Source organism: Bombus vancouverensis, chromosome 9 (assembly GCF_051014615.1).
Source record: "Bombus vancouverensis nearcticus chromosome 9, iyBomVanc1_principal, whole genome shotgun sequence".
Taxonomy (NCBI): domain Eukaryota; kingdom Metazoa; phylum Arthropoda; class Insecta; order Hymenoptera; family Apidae; genus Bombus; species Bombus vancouverensis.
The window spans coordinates 15,640,683-15,660,601 of NC_134919.1; the positions used below are offsets into that span (position 1 = coordinate 15,640,683).

Sequence of the window (19,919 nt, forward strand, 5' to 3'; positions counted from 1 at the left end):
GTTTTATTTTGGTTTTTCTCTCGGTATTAAATGCAGGAATGAGATATGGCATGGTTAAAAATCACAGCGATATAAGTCGAGAATTTGGATACAATTACGTATTATTTTTTTTTTTTTTTGTAGTTAAGATTTAGTTTAATATTTCAACGTACAAAGTTTCGCGATATTTTGGATAGAATTAATTTCCACGTTCGCGATCTTCCTGCGTAACCAGTTGGCAGCCATACTCGAAACACGATTTTGGCGATGAGAGCTACAGAAATCCACGTTTGAAACGAGGCGAGTCGTCTCGGACAAATTAGAAAGTCACTTGGTCGAATTTCGTGCGATACTTCCGATCAATATTTTTTCTTTTATCTGTTCGCGTTGAAAACGAACGTAATATCGATGGAACTAAGTCGAATGAGAGGCGATCGTCGTGGTGACCGGCAATTAGCTGGCAATTTAAAAGCTATTACCGCGACTAATTAGTTTTTAATAGCAACGAATTTCACTCGGAACGAAATATTCCACTACTTCTGGTTCTATCCTCTGGCTTTCTATCTGGCGTTAAAGCGAACGGTATTCGGGAAATAAATCAGGCGGATTAAACATCGTAAATCTGTGAAGTTGATATTTGAAGTTGCCCAAGGTCAGAAATGGCAGTTTATTTAAACATCGAAGAATATTGCTCGATTTGTCGAGATGATGAATAACGTATGTATTTTATCGAATAACCGTTTCTTTGTACTTTTTGTTATGTTATCTCGGAAATGATTACACAGAGAGTACTTTTTAGAGAGTGCATTATTAATATTTATCGCGTAAGACTCAGACGCTTTACAATTTATCTCTTATTATCTATTTCTTTCTCCCTTTTTTTCTAATCCATAGTATTTTAATCAATGATTATTTAACTGCCATGCCTGTAACTTTGCAAGTTTCATCGTGTAATTTTGCTTCAAGTGGTTCAACGATCGTCAGCGTAGGATCGAACACTTGAAAACACCGGGTGATGTAAAACGATCGTATATTTTTGCCTAATATTAGTCTAATATCGAAGTCTAATAATGAGTCATCGTGCCGTATTAATAATATCTATTAAGGCTCACGAATCTTACAAAATAAATATACATATTATAACACATTGTAATATTAATATTCGCGTGTACGGTGTATCAAATCATTATATTCCTCTATAAGTTCTAATTCTCGCACAATATTTACGCATTCTTATATCTCCAATATTTCTATATCTTCTGAATCATATACTTAAATATGATGCATCACCGTCCAAAAAGATAAAGTCGCTGTGTATTCCACAGTGCATACGAATCCTCAAGAAACATCAGAATTAATATTTCAATATTTACGCACGTTTTTTTTTTTTGCTTTTTTGCTTTTTTTGTAGTAAATGAATGATACTTGTTTACCGTAAGATCTATGAACAACGCCCATGTTTCTATGAACTTCATTCGGGGTCAGAAGAAGCTTGAAGAGAAAGAGAGACAGAGAGGATAATCGATACTTGGCTGGTGAACACTGGTACCAGTACTGCCTTCGTTCTGCCTGGCAACCGCGAGATATCGATATTCGTAATTACTTAATCGGCCATCACGCGCGATTATTTATAAATCCGATCGGACGTCGTTATTCTGGTCGAACAACGGGCCGCGAAATTATCGATCAGTTATCGTTCCCCGAACTGACTAATCGTTTCTTAACGAGCTGCACGCAACCATTTTGCCGAAATCAGTCTACGAAACTACCTCTTGATACTTTCTTTCACGTTAGCTATTAAAGTTATAGTCGTTCAACGGTCCGCTAATGGAAGAACAATTACAATTACAATGAATGCACTGAGAATTACAGCGGTGCGAGTCAATTCACTGTCACTTTTTATAAAATAATATAATATTTCTTATAAAATAATGTTTTGTTTCGTCGATAGAACAAATTCGTTATGTATGTTTCGTTAGTATAAAAAATTCATTGTATTCTTTTAGGTCATAAAAACGTATCGTGACGAAGAATTGAGTTATGACCTAATTAATTATGAAATTAAGAGATGTCACTGTCAATGCGTGATTAAATCCAAATTCCCCAAATCTAGACTCACACCATTACGATTTTAAACTGTTTTTCTTGTTGATTGTAGAATATTGCGAACGCCGTTTCATAAAATAGCCTGGCTGTTAGATACTTTGAGCCGCTTCGGTATCTCCTACCATCGTGAACTATAACTTCGACCAATCGTTCCAACGAGCTAATAATTCCACACTTTTGAAACTACAATTTATCTAATTCTCCATTTTTCTACAGTTTAAAAGCTTCTCGGATAAACTCAGATAAGGACGAGATAAGGAAATTCTCCAAGAAGAATATAAAAAGGTAATTAAATGAAAGAAACACAAGCAGCTTCTCTCTTAATTACATACTACCAAAGCAGACTGATTAATCAATCAAAAGCTGCGATTATTTGCATTTCTACGTGATGAATCGTTGCTGAGAGACTGGAAAGGAAACGAATCGGAGATGAGACGAACCGCCCAATTGCGAAACTCGCGTGTCGCGAATGGCTTAATATCATTGGGGCATATTGACCCAGATAGCGACACGTGAGCTGGTAACGTGATCAACCTTCTTGCAACGCAAACAGCCGCGAACTTTCAACGTGAACGCGTCTCTCCGCCGCGCCGTCGCCGAAGATAAGCTGGCACACACGCGTTCACAGGCTAGGGACACGATTTTTCGAAACAGAAGGGAAGAAGCGGAACTGGGTCGGTCTATAACGTCGACACGCTTTCGAACCAAGGGGGTGAAAACGTTGCGGATATCCAAGGATTATTTTTCGCGAGGAAAAGCGGCAGCAATTTCTGGGTTTAATGCGGATGCGGTTACGTGCGTTCGTGTAATTACGAAGGGCAGTTACACGAACGCTTTAAATAGAATATTCAATGCGGTTCTTTGATCAATAGAAACAGGGGTTGAGATGTTTTCGTAGAGACACATGAGTTTGAATATCTTTTTTTTTATTGTATCCCATTTTAATGATCTTTGATATGATAAAAATGGAATTCGCAACGCTACGATGATCGTCAAGGTATCGGACGTTTTTCAAATCTAAGGTTTAAATATGTTGGAATAAAAAATATGATTTTATGTTGTTTTTAATAAGTGGTTAATATTCCTTTTATGCACATAATACGCATACTTGTATTATATATAGATGTTGTTAAACAATTATGTTACATATTCGTAGCAAGTTCTTACGCTTTCCAACAATTACAATTTTTATTTCTTGAGCTTTTCGTACAATGATTTGTATTTATGCGATATCGATTGATATTAGTTTTACGAGTGTTGGATACTGTTTGGACCAAGTTGCTTTTCAGGTTCCAGTTTCTATTTGTTAAGCATTCCATAGGATAGTTATCGTCTTTCTGTTTGTGTCTCCTGTAGCCAGTTCATCTTTTGTGGCATAGTTTAGTAACAATGAAACTCCATAGTACGGTTCCACTCTACTACGTAGGAATAATCGATTAAAGTTAGTAGAAATTCTCTGTCCTAATGTGCGACAATTTCCTATGAAAAATCAATACGTATTCGGAATCAAAATTACACGACTTACGAAAGTACACACACACACGCACACATACACAACAAAAGAAATACACCATGATAAACCATACTGAACGGTCAACTTTGAAACATACGATAATACGATGCTCTCTCAATTTTCATGACATATACCTACACCTGTTGAATCCCCTATTTTTTAACACGTTCATCCATTTTTATCAAAAATAAATTACATCACATTTACGTTTGTGAGAATTAAAATCAATCCAACTAATATTGATTTGTCTTTACGAACGTTTAATTAATTGACTACGAGTTCATACCATGTTTGAACAAGCTCATTGATTACTTTGTTGGTTTTTGTCAACCTATGGCAGGAACCCTTCCAATTGTACAATTTTCTGATTAAAGGACGATTAAGAGATTAAATTTTCCGCAAACGCATAAACATCCGCAGACGAACGATTACTAGAACACCCTGTATATAATCCTGTAGAGTTCTCAGGTATAAAATCACGTTCAATTCGGGCGTCCAGCGTATTCGTAAGAATACGTCTAAACCTATCGTCAGTGGAGCAGATCGAAGTAAAGGCCAGAAGAACAGAGTTGGGCCACGGCGATTTCGTTCAGGCCGAGATTCCTCGACACGCTTTCTGCTTTTTTTCACGGCGCGCGGATCCTTAGCAGGAAGGATCGAACTTACACGCAGGCGCGCGTACATATATTCTTTTCTAAGAGATTCGCTTCGATTAATGCGCTGTCGATGACATTATTTTTGCACGTCGTGCACGCGACGACATCGCGGAAACGCGTTCATCCGGCTCCGGCTCGATTCCATTTGAAAATTTTTCCATTGTACCAGAGAAGGATGTGTATATCGCGTTTTGTCCTGCAAAACGGTCGACACCGACGCGTGGCGTTGTGACGCCATAATATTGACCCAGTTTTTCTAGGCAACCGCGGGCTGCCATGAATGTGTCATGCGATCATTTCGAGCTGATGCGCTCGCAGCCCTGGCGCATGAATTTTTTACGCCGACCAGCTTTTTCATCGCGCTCGTGGAAACGAGGAAGGCGGTCCTCGTTCCGGATGGAAAATTGGAGGGAAGAACGCTTGTGTATTTCGCGTTGCTTTCGAGAGATTTACGAAGTACTTAAGCATTCCGGTGAACGAGTAAAAATGAAAAATAAATTATTCAGTTGTCCGTAACTTGAATACTGTATGTACTAAAATTGAAAAATATCGTATATCGCGTGTTGCTTTCGAGACATTTACGAAGTACTTACAGCGAGTCAGATGAATATTCGTACGCCTTTTAAAACCAAATAAGTTGTTTAAAATTTTCGTTTAGAAGATGGACGCGTTGGTTTATTAGTTTTTTTTTCAAAAGTTTTTGAAAAAGTTGCATTTGGTCGGAATCGCGAAGAAGAAAGTGAAAGTCGTTTTCTACGACCTTTTTATCTGGCCCTGTAGTGAAAAATTTAAACAATACATTTTAGAGATTTTTACCTATGCCAATTACATATTGAAATTATATATGCCGAAATATATATAATAATTATATATACCGAAAATTGTATCGAAATCGGATTCTGCGGAAACGCGCTGCAGGTATCGAAAGACGTAACAATCTTTAGATTTATTACAGTTACAGGCCGAATGCGGTGAAAAACTGCGATTTTCAGCATCTTTAACTCATGTTTGTAGCTCGTAACAAAGTCAAGCGATTTCCATGAAATTTTCAACACGTAGCTTAAATTTTCATTACAGGCCCAAATGAAAATTTGTAGGACGTAACGTTTATCTTTTCTTCGGACCAGTTGCAATTTTTTCAAAAAATTTTTAAGCGTCATCTAGTAAACTACTGTTCCTAATTTCTAAAAAAGAAAAAAAATCAAATCGTTTAGCCCAATTTTAAACAAGTTATTCGATTTTAAAGGATGTACAAATATTCATACGACTCAGTGTAGATATTTTGGTGAACGAGAAAAAAAGAAAATAAATTTTTCAGTTGTCGGTATTGCTAAAATTGAAAAATATTGGAAAATTCTTTTTAAGATCACCATATATCACGTGTACACGTGAATGAATCTATCAAGCTGATTAATGGCTTAATATCGTGAAAGATTTGTAGAAAAAAATGTTTGTAAAGTTATATAGCACATTTTGCGGTCGTGGGTTTTTCGTTTCTGAAAGATTCTCGTAAATAATCAGGGTATCGTAACATCGAGAACACGATTTCTTTAAAAATTATATTTAAAAATATACGCTGAGATATGATTTAACATTCCCCGGTGTCTAAGTTCTTTCCATTTAACTTTATTTTAATCTAAATCGATCATAGGAGTCATCGAAACGTCAATTTTAATCTTAGTATATCGTTGTTACACCAGTAGACAACGAAGAAACAGAATGAGAGAAATCTATTTTATCATAACCATAGGCATCGAAAATTTTCCAACCAAAGGAAAGTTCAGTTATCTTAATTTGACTTATGTCGTAGGAAGTTGAATTACCAACTATAGTAATCTCCAAAATTTCATTACTATGCCGTCCGAATCATTTTACTTAAGAGGAAGAAATATAAAAAGACATTAACTAAACAAGACTATTAATATTCGTGATTTCTCCTTTAAACATAAAAAGATATAAAAAAAATCGAAGATCATAGCATAATTAAAGATCGATAATGTAAACATCAAGTTTAGCCGATGTTAAATTAATGTTCATTTCCTTTTCTATCGAACCCGAACTACTCTATCTATGGAATTAATTAACGATCGCACGACTACTTCGTGTTTTCTGCATGAGATTAGACTGAAAGGAAATTTCTATTTGAAAATCTCAGAATTAAACTTCAACTTGGGATGATGTTAGATCAATGCTAATTACATCATCTAATACCATAAAGCATGTATTCTCTTTGTTCTATCACGAACAATGCAATCCAAACGAACCTACTCCAATTAATTAAGAATTAATTAGCCATCCATGTTACGTTTCCACTGTCAGGGTGCAGGGAATGAAAATCGAAGACCACATTGGCAAGAGCATAAGTAGATATTAATAAGACAACTAAGCTTTTAATATTTCGATTTTTAGATCGCTTAATAATACTAATTATAAATATATCGTTAATAAAATCAAGATAACACAATAATTAAACTAATATCGTTCGTTTCTTACAAAATATTGCGCATTTATAGTTAAATGTTGTAAACGTTGTAAAAATTTCTTTCATGCAATTTTATCTTATTCGATTATTTCCAATGCCTTTTCTTAGTCATCCAGTGACGCAAAGATCAACAAATTAACAACGATAGACTTGTCGTACTTTTGCCGTGTGGTCTCCGTTTGAAAATCATGCAACAAGGCGATACGAGCGGATTTGCGACGACGATCAATATCGTTAATCCTTAATCCAAGCCATAAACAGCGAGTACGAGGCAAAATGATAATCATCGAACAGCCGTTTCGTTTATGCAATCATGCAAATTGATTAGATAACGTAGCGTTCTAGAGGAAGATCGAAGCCGAATCCTCCAGCTATTTCGTAATATTCTCCTGAAGGTAGCAGCATCTGGACGAAGAAACGACGGAATAATGATTTTTTCTATACGCACCTTCACACAGAGGCGATCTGCCAAAAATATACGATACATGCGATATATCGATTTGATAGGAACGGAGATTGACACCAACAACTCGGACGAAAGCTCGTTATTTCGGGCCTGTCGATGTCGTATACATAGAGCTGTTAGACGTATTAAAAATTACATCGTCGTCGATTGCTTTTTCGAGTGCGACATTGAAGAAGAGCGTATTAATCATCCAACGGGGCAATAAAGACGTTAATGAAGAACGATGCATTACGTGCACCGATATCGTGGTTTCCAAGTTTTCCTGTTAGCCTTGCTACGTTTTTACGTCATTTTCAATTCAATGTTTCGCTATTCTATATTAGAAGATATTCTATATTAGAAGATTTCTTCAAATTTGTACAAACTATGAAAGGATCATCGTTTTTGGTATGTGAGGTTTCTCGTTCCAATTTTCTGTTAACCGATTAGTCTCCTTGTTTGTCGAGATAAGAACGAGATCGCAATATAAAAATTCTGACATTGTAGCAAGGTTGAAAACACTGAAATATCAGGATACAGAGAGCAAAGCAAAAACGAGAAAGGAGCATCGATTTTCTGAATTCTGTGTCAAGTTGGCAACACACTGCGAGGATCTCGCGCGAGTTTTCTTCTCTCCTCTGACATTATAGGTTCTCTCATTGTGCCGCTGGAACGTATATACCTGAATTTCCAAAAGGGCTGGAAGGGCGTAGCCCAAATACCAACCAGATGATACCCTCGATTGTTCACCGTCATGATACCATCGTGTAAAGCTTTTCCCAAAAACATATTTCTCATTGAATTTTCTCGCATACATCGCCATTGAGATTCATTAATCGATCGATAATTAGTCATCTCGAAATAATTAGAAAAATAGTAGAAAAAGCGGCCTTTAAACTAGAGAGATAAAAGGAAACAGATAACAAAGAAGATTTTACTTATTCGCGTTCAAAAAACGAGGAATTAGAGTTGTATGAACAGTTGTTTGTAAGAAGCCAATAATTCTCAAACAATAGCTTTCAGTAACTATCAGTTTCCAAGTGATAAGAAAACATCATTGAGAAGATTAGATTCTTCATAATAATACAAACTAATGTGTTTACAATTAATAGATCTGGAGGAAAATATTTATTGATATCTGAGAAATCATGATTAGAAATCTACAGACTCACAATGGAAATCTGCCTTTTGTAAAGAAACTAAGTTTCATGGTATGATAATTTGGAACAAAACGGCAAACAGTATTTGTATAAAGTTGTAAATGTTCTTGATCGTAAGTGCTGTGTAATTGAAGAACTTCACACAGAGCTCTTAGTTACTTACTCAAGCTATTAGAAAAGAATCTGAATATACAACCAATGAAAAAATCATTCGTATAAGCAGACACTATTTTTAATCATAGACATTGCATAAGTCTCTTGTCAAAGAAAAGAGACTGTGTCGATTGAACTTCTTTATTGCCAGTAATGTTTTACACGATACAGTTAGATATAACTAGAAAAGATCTTGAACGAATTTAATAGCAATTATACAGACTTAATATCTTGTAATATGATTTTAAACCACTTAGTGGATTTAGATTTTATTCTTCTGTACCTTAATAACATAAAACTTCATGAATTAATAAAGTTCTATATAATATTATTGTACTCGATTACTTTCTCTCATACTTTAAGAACTAAGTAGCAGAACCAAAGCAAAGGATAATTTTTTATTAGTTACCTAGTTACCTTAGTTACCCGATTTAAGTCTTAAGGAATTAACTGAAAAAGAATTTGTAGCGCTTTGTTAAGAAAAGACATTGAATCTCCCTATCGCATAAAGGAAATAGTAACCTAAAGGTAGAGCTTAGAAATCCAACATTATTGTCAAGCTCCCACCCACAATTTCTCGTCTAATCCTTCAAAAACCATCTAAAAAAATCCATAATCATGCAATGAACACAGACAATTCATGCCAAGACTGAACATAGGTTAGGACTGTCGAGCAACTATCACTCTTCACTTTGAAAAACTTGACATATCGCATGTTATTCACACATTAGGAAGTACTGTACTATTAAAATAAATGATCAAGAAATTCAACGTGTCCGTGCAGCGGTATCAGCCGAATACAATGTTTACCGTTCAACACATCTCACTGTCATGTCAATTTATAATCTACAATGTGTATAACCATCTACTTCTCTATGTTACAGTAAGGAAACGTTCAAGACAATACGTAACGGCGATTTCTGGCGAAAACGATCGAGAAGCACAGCGTTTTCGTGGACAACACCCGCGGAGAAGATCGCGTTTTCACGATGATCGAGCGGGCGACGATCAAGAAGAGTCGAGCACAACTGTGGTACGCGTGTCGCGTAAACATCGGATTCAGCAGAAGCCGCCAAAATCGAGAATTACGAAGAAACATCCTTAGAACAGCATCGGGTAAAAAAGTGATGGTCCCCCCTACCCTCTTCCTCGGGCACCCGCTCCATCGTTTTCCCAAGAGTAACCCAGGCACTGGCACGCAGACGCACAGCTCTGCATTCGGAGTTCGGAGACGGACAGGCAAACGAGCGAAGCGGCGAGAGAAAGAGCGCGGTAAGAGGGGCAACAAGTGAGGAAGGGGTTCCTAGGGAGGGAGACTCGGGGAAGAGAGACGTAGTGGGGGGAGGGAACACAGGGAAAGAAGAGGGAGAGAAGCCCGAGAGACCCGAGTAAAAGCTATGTGTGCTAGAGGTTAAGGCACGTCCTACGGCCTACGGTACTCACTGCTGACTCTCATGCCACCCAGGGGTGGATTCGTGGGCGCGTTGGTGCAATCGGCAAAGGAGGTGGTCCTCGGTCGGCTGCTCATTCTGAAATCTTCTTGACCCGATTCTCCACCGCCACCTGACACTCAAATCTTTTTAGAATAAAACGCCGCTTCTAGTTATTCCTATGCTGGTCGCCGCCTCGGCTGGCCGTGGCACTTCCTCACGTGAAGATAGCCAGCAGCGCGTCGTCGTCGTCGCCGTCGTCGTTGTTATTGTCGTCGTCGACACCACCTCGGACATCAATGACAGCACGAACGATAATTACATCGCACGCACGCATGCACGTCCGCACGGTTCGGTTCTTCTATATTACGCCACGGCCGCGCTCGATCGATGGATGGAGGGAGAGAAAGAAAAAGAGAGGAAGGGTGGGAGGGAGTAGGAGGGATAGATGGAAGGGAAGAGCTACGAGCGAGCAAAGCGCGCGCAAGATCCAGAAAACGGAAACCACGTCGGAGAATAGTGTGCTCCTTCACGATGATTAATCGAATCACTAAAATAAAGAAAATGGAAAACGATGGTTGCCGAAATCTTCGATCACTTTCTCGACACTTTCTTCGACGAATTACGCTCCTGTTAACCGCTGACGATGTAGCGTGGCAATGGTAGTGACGGCAGCGACTCTCACAAGCAAAACGTTCGTCGTTAACAACGCACACTGGGTTATACGCTCTGTTCGCACAAGCAACTTCGCGCGATAGACTTGACCGTCGCGATACGCGATTCACTCGATGCTCTCTTTTCCCTTGGGGAATCTAGTCGATTCTCCACCAATGAATATGATATACGCCGCGTCGATAGCGTCCAACTACACGAATTGACACAATTTGCGACAATCTTTCGTATTAACCGCTGACTGTCAGGGAGTATCACGCACCGAGAAGTGCGGTTCTACTACCTAATAACCTGACGGGGGCGCGGAGTGTTGCGGAGAGCTATGCCGCGAGGGGAGGCAGGGGTTGACGTTTTCGGAACGGTTCGTACACGTTCGCCAGTGGAGGCACACCGCCGCACTTGCTTGCCTTCCTATATAGTACAACTCCACGATGATCCGGCTGACGGGTCGGATTTCTTCGTCGTTGGTGATCTTTCTATGTAACTCGCCACCGTGGCTTCTACAACAGCCGCAACACTTTGAATTTTTCTTCTCTCAATGACGATACACCTATACGACGCTTGTCGTTCTTACATCGTACACTTCTTCCAATCGTTCTCTCTTTTTCGGTCTAACGGCGTAGTCGTCAATCGTCTCTTTTCGTTTCTCTCACTCTCTCGCTTTTCTTCCTTTCTCTTGCTTCTCTTATTCTCTCGACTGTTTTCTCTCACTTCTACGCTCGAACTTTTCGAGTATGCGGGGGAAGCGCTACTGCCTCACCTCCTCCACTACCACTCTTTCTCGCTCGCTCTATCTTTCTCGATATACTTTGAATCTTGTCACTACTCGTCACTCCTGGCGCTTCTTGACTTGTCAGGCCCGACGTTATCGACTTGCCAGGCTTGTGCACGCTTCGTCGCGAACACCGCTTTCCTAGGCGGAAAAACAAGCTTCGACCGTGTTGACGCCGACGTGGACGTCTTCGTCGTCGTCCGTGTCGACGTTGCTCGAGGGGAGGTCGTCGTCACCGTCGTTGTTCACCTCTGCTTTCGATAATCGTGAAACCACTATACGAACGTCGTCTCGAGCCTGACGGCGGGAAAGGGGTAAAAGGCGCGAGCTGGACTTACGCGGCAAAACCAATTCCTCGACAATCAACGACGACGTTTTCTCTTCCTCACCGTGCACACGAACACCACACCACTTACGAATTTTTCGAAGCCTCCTCAGACATTGACCCGTTCGGGCTAGATCGGGCCACTCGAATGTCCACGAACATTGCCGAAAGTGACGTCAGTAATACCCCGCCCTGCCTCTTACCCTGCAGACCTGCAGATCATCGTATAGCAAGTGAGATGGCGCTTTCGTCGTCCATTTTACCACCATCTTGTGACAATTTTTCTTACTAAATCAGTTGGGCGGTAAATTTAACAGTATATTGTATATGTTTAAAAAACTTACAAACGAAAACCAAAGGAGAAAAACATGATAAGTTGCACTTTTCAATTTTGACAAGAAAGCGATTTAAAAATTTGATCCTAATATGGAATTATCATATTCCTTTCATGCGGTCTTCAAATAATATACAATAATCGTATTAAAGGATGATATATAACAAGTATACCAATAGCTAAAGTAATATATATATTTCTTTAACGAAATTGTTCGTATAGGATACTATGTTTTACGGATAAGATAAATAATAAAAGTATGTGTAAATATGTATTTCTAACATGTTGTATATGTTACATTCTCTATTAATCTATTATTTTTTTGAAATTAGTTTTAACTGAGGAATAAATATTCATATATTATAAAGTTCTTTCCGGTCATTATCAGTTTTAAATATTGTACTACTTTATTCAAATACTATATCAATATTTCTTAGCGATATAAATAAACGATTGTTTTATGAAGTATTCGATAATATAGGAGCATTAAATATTTTTTGTTAAAGCAAGTTTCATTTTAAAATTATTTGGAATTATATACTTATACACATTTGTCAATTGTATATTGATATACACGTGACTTGACTCACGTGATTTCCGATTTCTAGTTTCAGCTATAGTTAACAATTTCCTGGCTTGAATGTGAAAAGTGCAGAAAGCGTGGGATGTATTTCCCATCTGAATATTTCAGATGGCTGTGTTAAAAATGGTATATTATCACGAAAAGTGGCGTTATAGTACTAAAGAAAAGGTATGAACGATAATTGGTAAAGCTTATCATAGTTTTATTGTAACTTGAATCTCGCGAATGACATGGGACAACCAACGTTTAATCATAATGTCATCAAATTACACGATTTGCGCAATTAAACTCGTCATTATTAATATGTTGTTCTAGATATCGAATACGATATCTAGAAATATCGTAGGTCCTTTTTATAGATATAGAAGGCACAAATAATGATGCCACTATGTGGTAAATACATAGACAAGAAATTATTGCCAGATTAGTTAGTCAAATCATACTGTTGCAATGACAACTGTATTTAAAATCATGGAACTTGCTGTACAGACAAAATATAGTATAAATTTGTCTTAAAAACATTCAAACATCGTAATCCATATACAAACATAGGAATTATATTCACTGGAATTGTTGAAAACAGATATCGATAAAATCAATAGCATCTCAAGTAATAGTCAACTAATTGACCAAATATAGAATGCTATACATATAATATACAGCATAGAACTTGCATTTTATGGATCCTTGTGTTCCATATTCTGAAATACTGATTATATAAAAAATTAGTGTTTCTTATGTCCTCTGTGATTTATAGCAGTGGATGTAGGAATTATATTTAATCCAACTAACAAAGTTGATAAAGTCACAGACGATGCGTATTTGTCATCAGTCATCAGTGCAATCCCACTGAGGATAGAAAGAATGGCAAATAGAGAAAAGAGAAAAGTATGTACATACATTCTTATTACTAATACACTTATTCTTTCCTTATACAAATTATATGGTTGTTGTATATACTATGTACAATCATAACTAAAGCTTATTGTTAATGTTAAAGATGGCTCTTGTATATGCTATGCCAGATTGTAAAAGTATTTACAAATGCAACGGTAGTATTGCCTTTTTAAAACATCCAAAAATTCAAACTTGGAAATATATGGGAAAAAGCTATTCCTGATATAAGAGAACTAAAGGCAAGGCACTTAATATATGAGAAACATTTTAAAGAGGAATTTATAAAAAAAAAGAATTGTTCAAAAAGATTATTGTAATAATTTTTTATATAATTAGTATTATTTTGTACATATATATTATGCTGTGTAGTATTATATACAAAAAATTGAATAAAATGTAGGTATGTATATAGAAAATTGTACATTATTTACTGTATAGTTTGCGATAGTTTAAATATTGTATAGTTGGTGTTAAGGATAATGTATCAACGATCTTGCGTATGATCCAATAGTTCTGTATTTATTGGAAAAATGATATATTTGATAAACTATATAACAAATAACGTGGAAAAACTTCTTTATTAACATTCTACCTTCAAAAAGCAATCCCATATTTTTACTTTTATAAAATTACTTTTATCTTGTTCTTTCTTATAAAAAAAAGAGTGGTTTCTGTATTGTTCCTCTTTTACCTAATAATTATATTTCATTTCTGTCGAAATGTCTCCAATAAATAATGATTTTTTCTTGGTTATTAAGCGTATTTTAGATTTTGAATTTTGCACCAAATATCACATTATTCTTGGCTATGTCAATAATGGCGAATGCTCATGTGTATTCTTGGGTTCCTTCAAGCAGCGCTACTACGTGAGAGGTAAGGGAATTAAAGATAGGACTTCAAAATGAAGCTATTCACCACCAGCCAAAAAATTCGGCGAGTTACCAGACTGCGTTATGTATACGACAGTGGTCATCGTAAGAACTACATAACTGATTATCATTAATGCGAGTGTAAATAAATAAGATGAGCATAAAAATCATGGAAGCTACATTAACAAACTGAGATGATTATATGATTTACATATAATATGTATAATAGGGAACAGAAAAGGTGATTACCTTGGAATGAATTATGCAGAGGAATGCAAATCTGATTGGTTATTTCTGATGGACCCAACACAATCATGAAGATAAGCACGCGTATTGGTAATTTGAAGTATCATACTGGGATAGAGATCAGTATTTTCGGTTATCCGTGTACTGTCCCGCATATATCTTCCCAGTTTTAGAGAATTTTAGTGAGGTATTATGGCCAGTAGTAAGGAAGAGGAAATATATTAAAGCGCGTACGCAACAAAAATGATAGGAAAGGTAGGAAATCCCTATAACCAGTGTCGTTGTTGATTTCCTTACCGACCATATTTTACTAAGTGCAAAAGTGAGCCACGGTCATATACGTAGGTTCGAACTCTTTTCTACCGAAAGCATTGACGAAACCGTTCATCTTTTGAGTCAACAAAAATCAAGGTGGAGGGCAAGAAAAGCTCTCATTATACTGCGTGACAGATTTATACACATATACATAGATATTATGAATGTCTCAGACAGACAGAGACGCTTCTCATTTCTATTTATCTCACAGAACGAGACCTTTTCTACTTCTCCATCTTGATTTTTTTTACTCAAGAGACGGACGGTTTTCCCTAGCGAGTGTTCAGATTTGTTTATATGACCGTGAGGTGATTATAGTGAAAACCAGGTTATAGGGAATCTTTTGTTGTGTTTTGTTCGATCCACGGACGACCGTGGTTCGATCCATCGAAGGTCCCTTTCCCACTTAAGGGCCTTACTTGTAACATAGGAGGAGTAGGGAGACACACCAATCCAGGCCCGTTTACTTTATTCCCCTACCTGGAACTTCTACAATTCCATTTTCAAACGTATCATTTCTCCACATTCTGCCTCGTGATTCCGTTGTTGGTTTAGATCGTGGACTTGTTTTCTCAACGAAATTTTGTTGGAACGTCTTTTTATTCACAATCTACATTTTGGCAAGTTTAAACATCACAAATCAGGATAGAAAACGGATTTGCTTGTTGGCCTTGGATGGGTTTGAATTCAGTCCACGTTTTTTAATTTTATTCGTGACTAGATCCACACTCATCCAGGGAAATCAAGCTGATGTTCAGAGACGATCCTCAAGGTTGAACCTGTTTGTTGGACTTACAGAAAATACTTTTCAGTTTTTTTCCAACAAATTTTGTGTTTTATTGTAAATAATTTATAGAAATGAAGAAAGAAAAGAAAAGAAGCAAAGAAGTAATTAATATCGCTATATTTGATGAACAAATATACTTTTATATCGTCGTAAGTAACATATTTAAAAAAAATGAAATGTTTTCTCTCTGTCTATCTTATTTCATATCGTTTCATGTAAGAACAAATCTTTTGTATTCTATATGATCTTATCTTAAAATTATTCTAGTATACAACTCTTGTGTAAAAGTAAGAAATATACGAAAGATACTTAAATTTTAAACCAGTGAATATAGGATTTGTTTCATTTTCTTTGTGTATGAACACCTGCTGTATTTCCCCTCCAACGATCTCCCTCTTTTCATTGGCAGTAATAATCCTGCTGCCCTTAACCCTCCCCTCCTGATCTATCCGTCTCTGTTTATCCACTTTTCCTTCTCATATTTCATTCGTCCTTCCTATATAACGGTAAGAACTTGTCTTTACCGTCTTTTTTCTACGTCCAGATTATTTTTACTTTTGGATATATGTAAAATTCGAGAATGGAATCAATGTACCATAATTTTATAATTCATTCGTTTTTCTATTTTCTTTTATCAAAATATTTTGTATATATTTGAGAATAAAACAATATTGAATACGAAGTAGTTGTAAACATTTCATTTTTTCACTGTATATATACTTCGTACAATGTTATATTTACAAATACTTGACGTATATAAGGGACCGGATATCTGCATGGAATCAATAAATACTTGTTTCCTCTGCTCTACATGTATAATATAAATCTTAAGTATATTATAATAAATTCTTTAAGAATAAATAATATGAATAAACAATGTGCGTCTTTACACACGTGAACGTGTTATTTATATTTCAATTACTATATTATGGAAAAAATGATTTTTATCCTAAGGAAACATAAAAAACGTATATATGAGATAAATAACTTTTGAAATTTTGGTGAATTTTTGATAAACATACGATTATGATACTTGGTAATTTTATGTCGTAAATAAGTTCAAATTACGATATTGTGTGTCTCATGTAAATGAAGTTTTTTCCTCTTTACATTGTCCATAATGTATATCACGTATTTCGAGATTCTAGACTTAATTGTGCTATACAAGTATGCTCATCTTGATTTTCCTCTTCATAACATATATCAGGGTTTGAACGCATTTGCTCTATCGCTTGTTTAATCTGAATTTGTAATTGACTGGCAACTTTGCGTACTGCCATATAGTTTTGTTTTATTTGTTTTATACATGATGGTAAACTTTTCCATGGAGCAACACTTGTATGGCCAAGATAAAGTTCCTTCCACAACTGAATACTAATAGGTGCAACGCTGGGCCAAATGACTCCTGAATTTGGTTCATACAAAGGATTCAACCATTTCTCCAATATTTCCGGTTGATTTATATAAGACCATAAACTACACGTTCGTTCAGATAATCGAAGTCTAACCCTCTCTGCTTCCGAATCACCTGCAGCCAATATATATACAAATATTTTAAATATGGAAATTAAGTATTAGAATGAATATATAATAGTATTATGTGTAAATACCTAAAAATGTGCCATAATTAGAGTAATATGCATGATTGTACAACTCAATCAATAATTCTACTGTATATTCAAAGCTAAATTGAAATTGATAATGGAGTTGGTAAAGACAATCGAGGAAAAGAAGAAAAGTCGGTGCATGCGTTGGATTTTGTGAATTTGATGGATGGTATGGTCCATGACGTGTACGGCTAAAAAATTGATGACCAGCTTGTATCCATTCACGTTCGATTAAAGCTTGAAGGCCACGTACTGTTCTACAGTCAGGATTTAATATCGTTTGTGCTAAGCTGGTTACCACTAAAGTAGAATCTCTGCCAGCACTACCTGTTCAAAACGCAGCAAGTATCCTTACTTAGTAATACTATAATTAATATAATCGTATTTGCTTAATCATTTTATAGATTATATACCATGAACTAATACAGCTGCAACTTCTTGATGAAGACACTGAGCAGTTACACAAGCAGCGTTTAAAGCGCTTTGTACAGCGGATAACCATCCACCGTTATCAAGTCTTGAGATCCACTGGGAAGTAGAACACGTTATATCATTACAAGCTTCTATCAATTTAAAAAAACTATCTGCTAAATCATGGGGTCGCGGAACCGCTTTGTGTACTTTCCGCCATTGCGGATAAGCAGCATCCATTTCTGTACCACCACCCTTAGCTCTGGAGCTTTGAGCTTGGCTAATGGACCTTGTATCTATTATATAACTATTGACAAATCTTACATTAGTAACATTGGTTAGATCGAAAAAGTATTACTTTGTTATTAGTATGAGACACTGTGATTGATATTAAATATCAAATCATAGTTAAACACTTCTAAGATCGGCTAAAGTATAAGCTTTAAAGAATGTGGTATTTACCCACGTCTTCCTGGTCCTAACACAGCATTTAACAATCTTTCATCTTCTTTACATCTTTTACCATTAGTGCCACACATTGGTTGACTACTTCTTAACAAGATACTCTGTAACGTTGGTTGATCAATCCTGTATATATATCTAATTTATTGCATTGTACTTGCTGCACAATATGATATTACATACCCCTCCTTCGTGTCTGTAACATAAAACTGGAAATCGTCCACCATCTCTAAAATTGGCAGATGATATTATAATCTTATCTTCTATGTGACGTGGTACTATAACAGCAGAAGGATAAGAATTGCAAACTTTGTAGTCTTTATTTAAATAACTAATACGCCATTCATCCGCATAAGCAGTTAACAATCTGGACCATTCTGATACTGGAGAAAACGCAGTCCACCCATCTTCTATTTGTTTTATAGTACTGTTAGCAACTTGTGGTCTATTAAAAAAGGGATACTGTAAAGTTTGCTCTGTAGTAAAGAAAGAAATGGGAATTAACACAAAATATGGAAAAAATATACTTTTACAAAGATGAAAATAACGTTACGTATTTCACCTTGTGACGTTAACATCTCTATAGATAGCGCAACATTTGTTAAGTCATCTGTTGAATTAATATCTAATTGAAGAATGTGAAAATCTTTACATTTCAATATAATGGTACCACCTGGACTTTGGGTATTCAATTTTTTCTCTATAAGATCAATATTTCGATATAATAGCTGAAAAACATTGAAAGAAGATAGAACATAAGTGGACTAAACTAACATTTCAAATAATCATAATGCTAAAATAATTTTCACATTAGATCGTACCCAGAGCTCTTGTCCATCGCCTTGTCGCGAAGACCAAAGAAGATGGTGACTACTAATACATAGTCTTCCATCTATACTTTTGTAATTGCCATCACTTTTATCTACCAACGCAACGTTATCAAGTTTTGGAATTAATATTAGATCGCCAAGTTCCATTATACGTTTCGATCGAACGTTGTTGATATTTAATTATTGACAGAAATACATATAATTTGTTTTTCAAGCTCTACATAACCTAACACTGTTATCTATATAATCATCACTGAACAAATTTTATTTGGTTACTTAGAATAATTGCAAATGTAGATTTATGGATAGATTTATAAAGAAATATTTGTTAAGCCTTCATACTCTTAAATCTCTGTGAAATGTGTTTATATCATGTATGCTAATATTTTAGTATACGTTGGAAAAATGTATTGTTAATCGCTGCACTTCTGTTTACGTTTCTTATATTTTATGCTATTCATTAATAAATTTGCCTTCCCTTAGCCGTTGTTACTTATTATGTTATGTATAGTTTACGTAATGTGGCTCCCCGCAGCGTTAATTTTAAGAACGTCATGGTTATGTAGGTAGCCTTTGCCTTTTGTCTATGCCTTTTGTGAGTACACTTGTGACCTCTCGTAGTATGGATTCTGTCGCGGTAAATACGAATATCGTACAGCAATGTCGTCGAAGGAACGAACAAAGGAATTGCGATAATAAATTTATTACGTGTCATAATTATTAATTATCATTGATAGCTACTAATAATTCTTGTCGTTAGAAGCAACATTGATAGAAGAAACATTGGTAAGACGTGAAATTCTCGTTTTAAACCTCCTTTTAGTCAATGACCGTGTTGTGTACTCGCCTGTGATCAAGTTTACCCGGTTTTTTAGTTACAAAAGG

At 36.2% G+C, this 19,919-nt stretch overlaps 2 protein-coding genes and 1 long non-coding RNA gene across 7 annotated transcripts in view; 1 reads left to right on the forward strand and 2 right to left on the reverse strand.

The window, feature by feature from the left end:
- The window catches only part of LOC117158776 (glycogen synthase kinase-3 beta), a 57,245-nt gene extending 45,419 nt beyond the window's left edge, over window positions 1-11,826 (reverse strand). For 3 of the 5 annotated variants that reach the window (XM_033338045.2, XM_033338043.2, XM_076621660.1), the window contains exon 1: window positions 9,938-11,826. In XM_033338045.2, the coding sequence (XP_033193936.1) occupies window positions 9,938-10,022 (85 nt within the window). In that variant the 5' untranslated portion in view covers window positions 10,023-11,826. Of the gene's footprint in view, window positions 1-9,635; window positions 9,746-9,937 lie in introns of those variants that run through there. The other 2 variants (XM_033338048.2, XM_033338046.2) reach the window with 2 other exon arrangements.
- An 814-nt stretch (window positions 11,827-12,640) lies between these two features.
- LOC117158865 (uncharacterized) lies at window positions 12,641-14,069 on the forward strand. The gene is made up of 2 exons (XR_013059213.1): window positions 12,641-13,498; window positions 13,611-14,069. It is a non-coding gene; the product is annotated as an uncharacterized LOC117158865 (long non-coding RNA).
- A 1,757-nt stretch (window positions 14,070-15,826) lies between these two features.
- LOC117158831 (myotubularin-related protein 9) lies at window positions 15,827-19,591 on the reverse strand. The gene is made up of 7 exons (XM_033338165.2): window positions 19,026-19,591; window positions 18,767-18,932; window positions 18,388-18,680; window positions 18,205-18,308; window positions 17,745-18,049; window positions 17,335-17,658; window positions 15,827-17,252 (listed from the first exon to the last, which is right to left on the reverse strand). The coding sequence occupies exons 1-7, from the start codon at window positions 19,179-19,181 to the stop codon at window positions 16,852-16,854; spliced, it is 1,749 nt and encodes a 582-aa protein (XP_033194056.1). The 5' UTR covers window positions 19,182-19,591; the 3' UTR covers window positions 15,827-16,851.
- Between the last annotated feature and the right edge of the window lie 328 nt (window positions 19,592-19,919).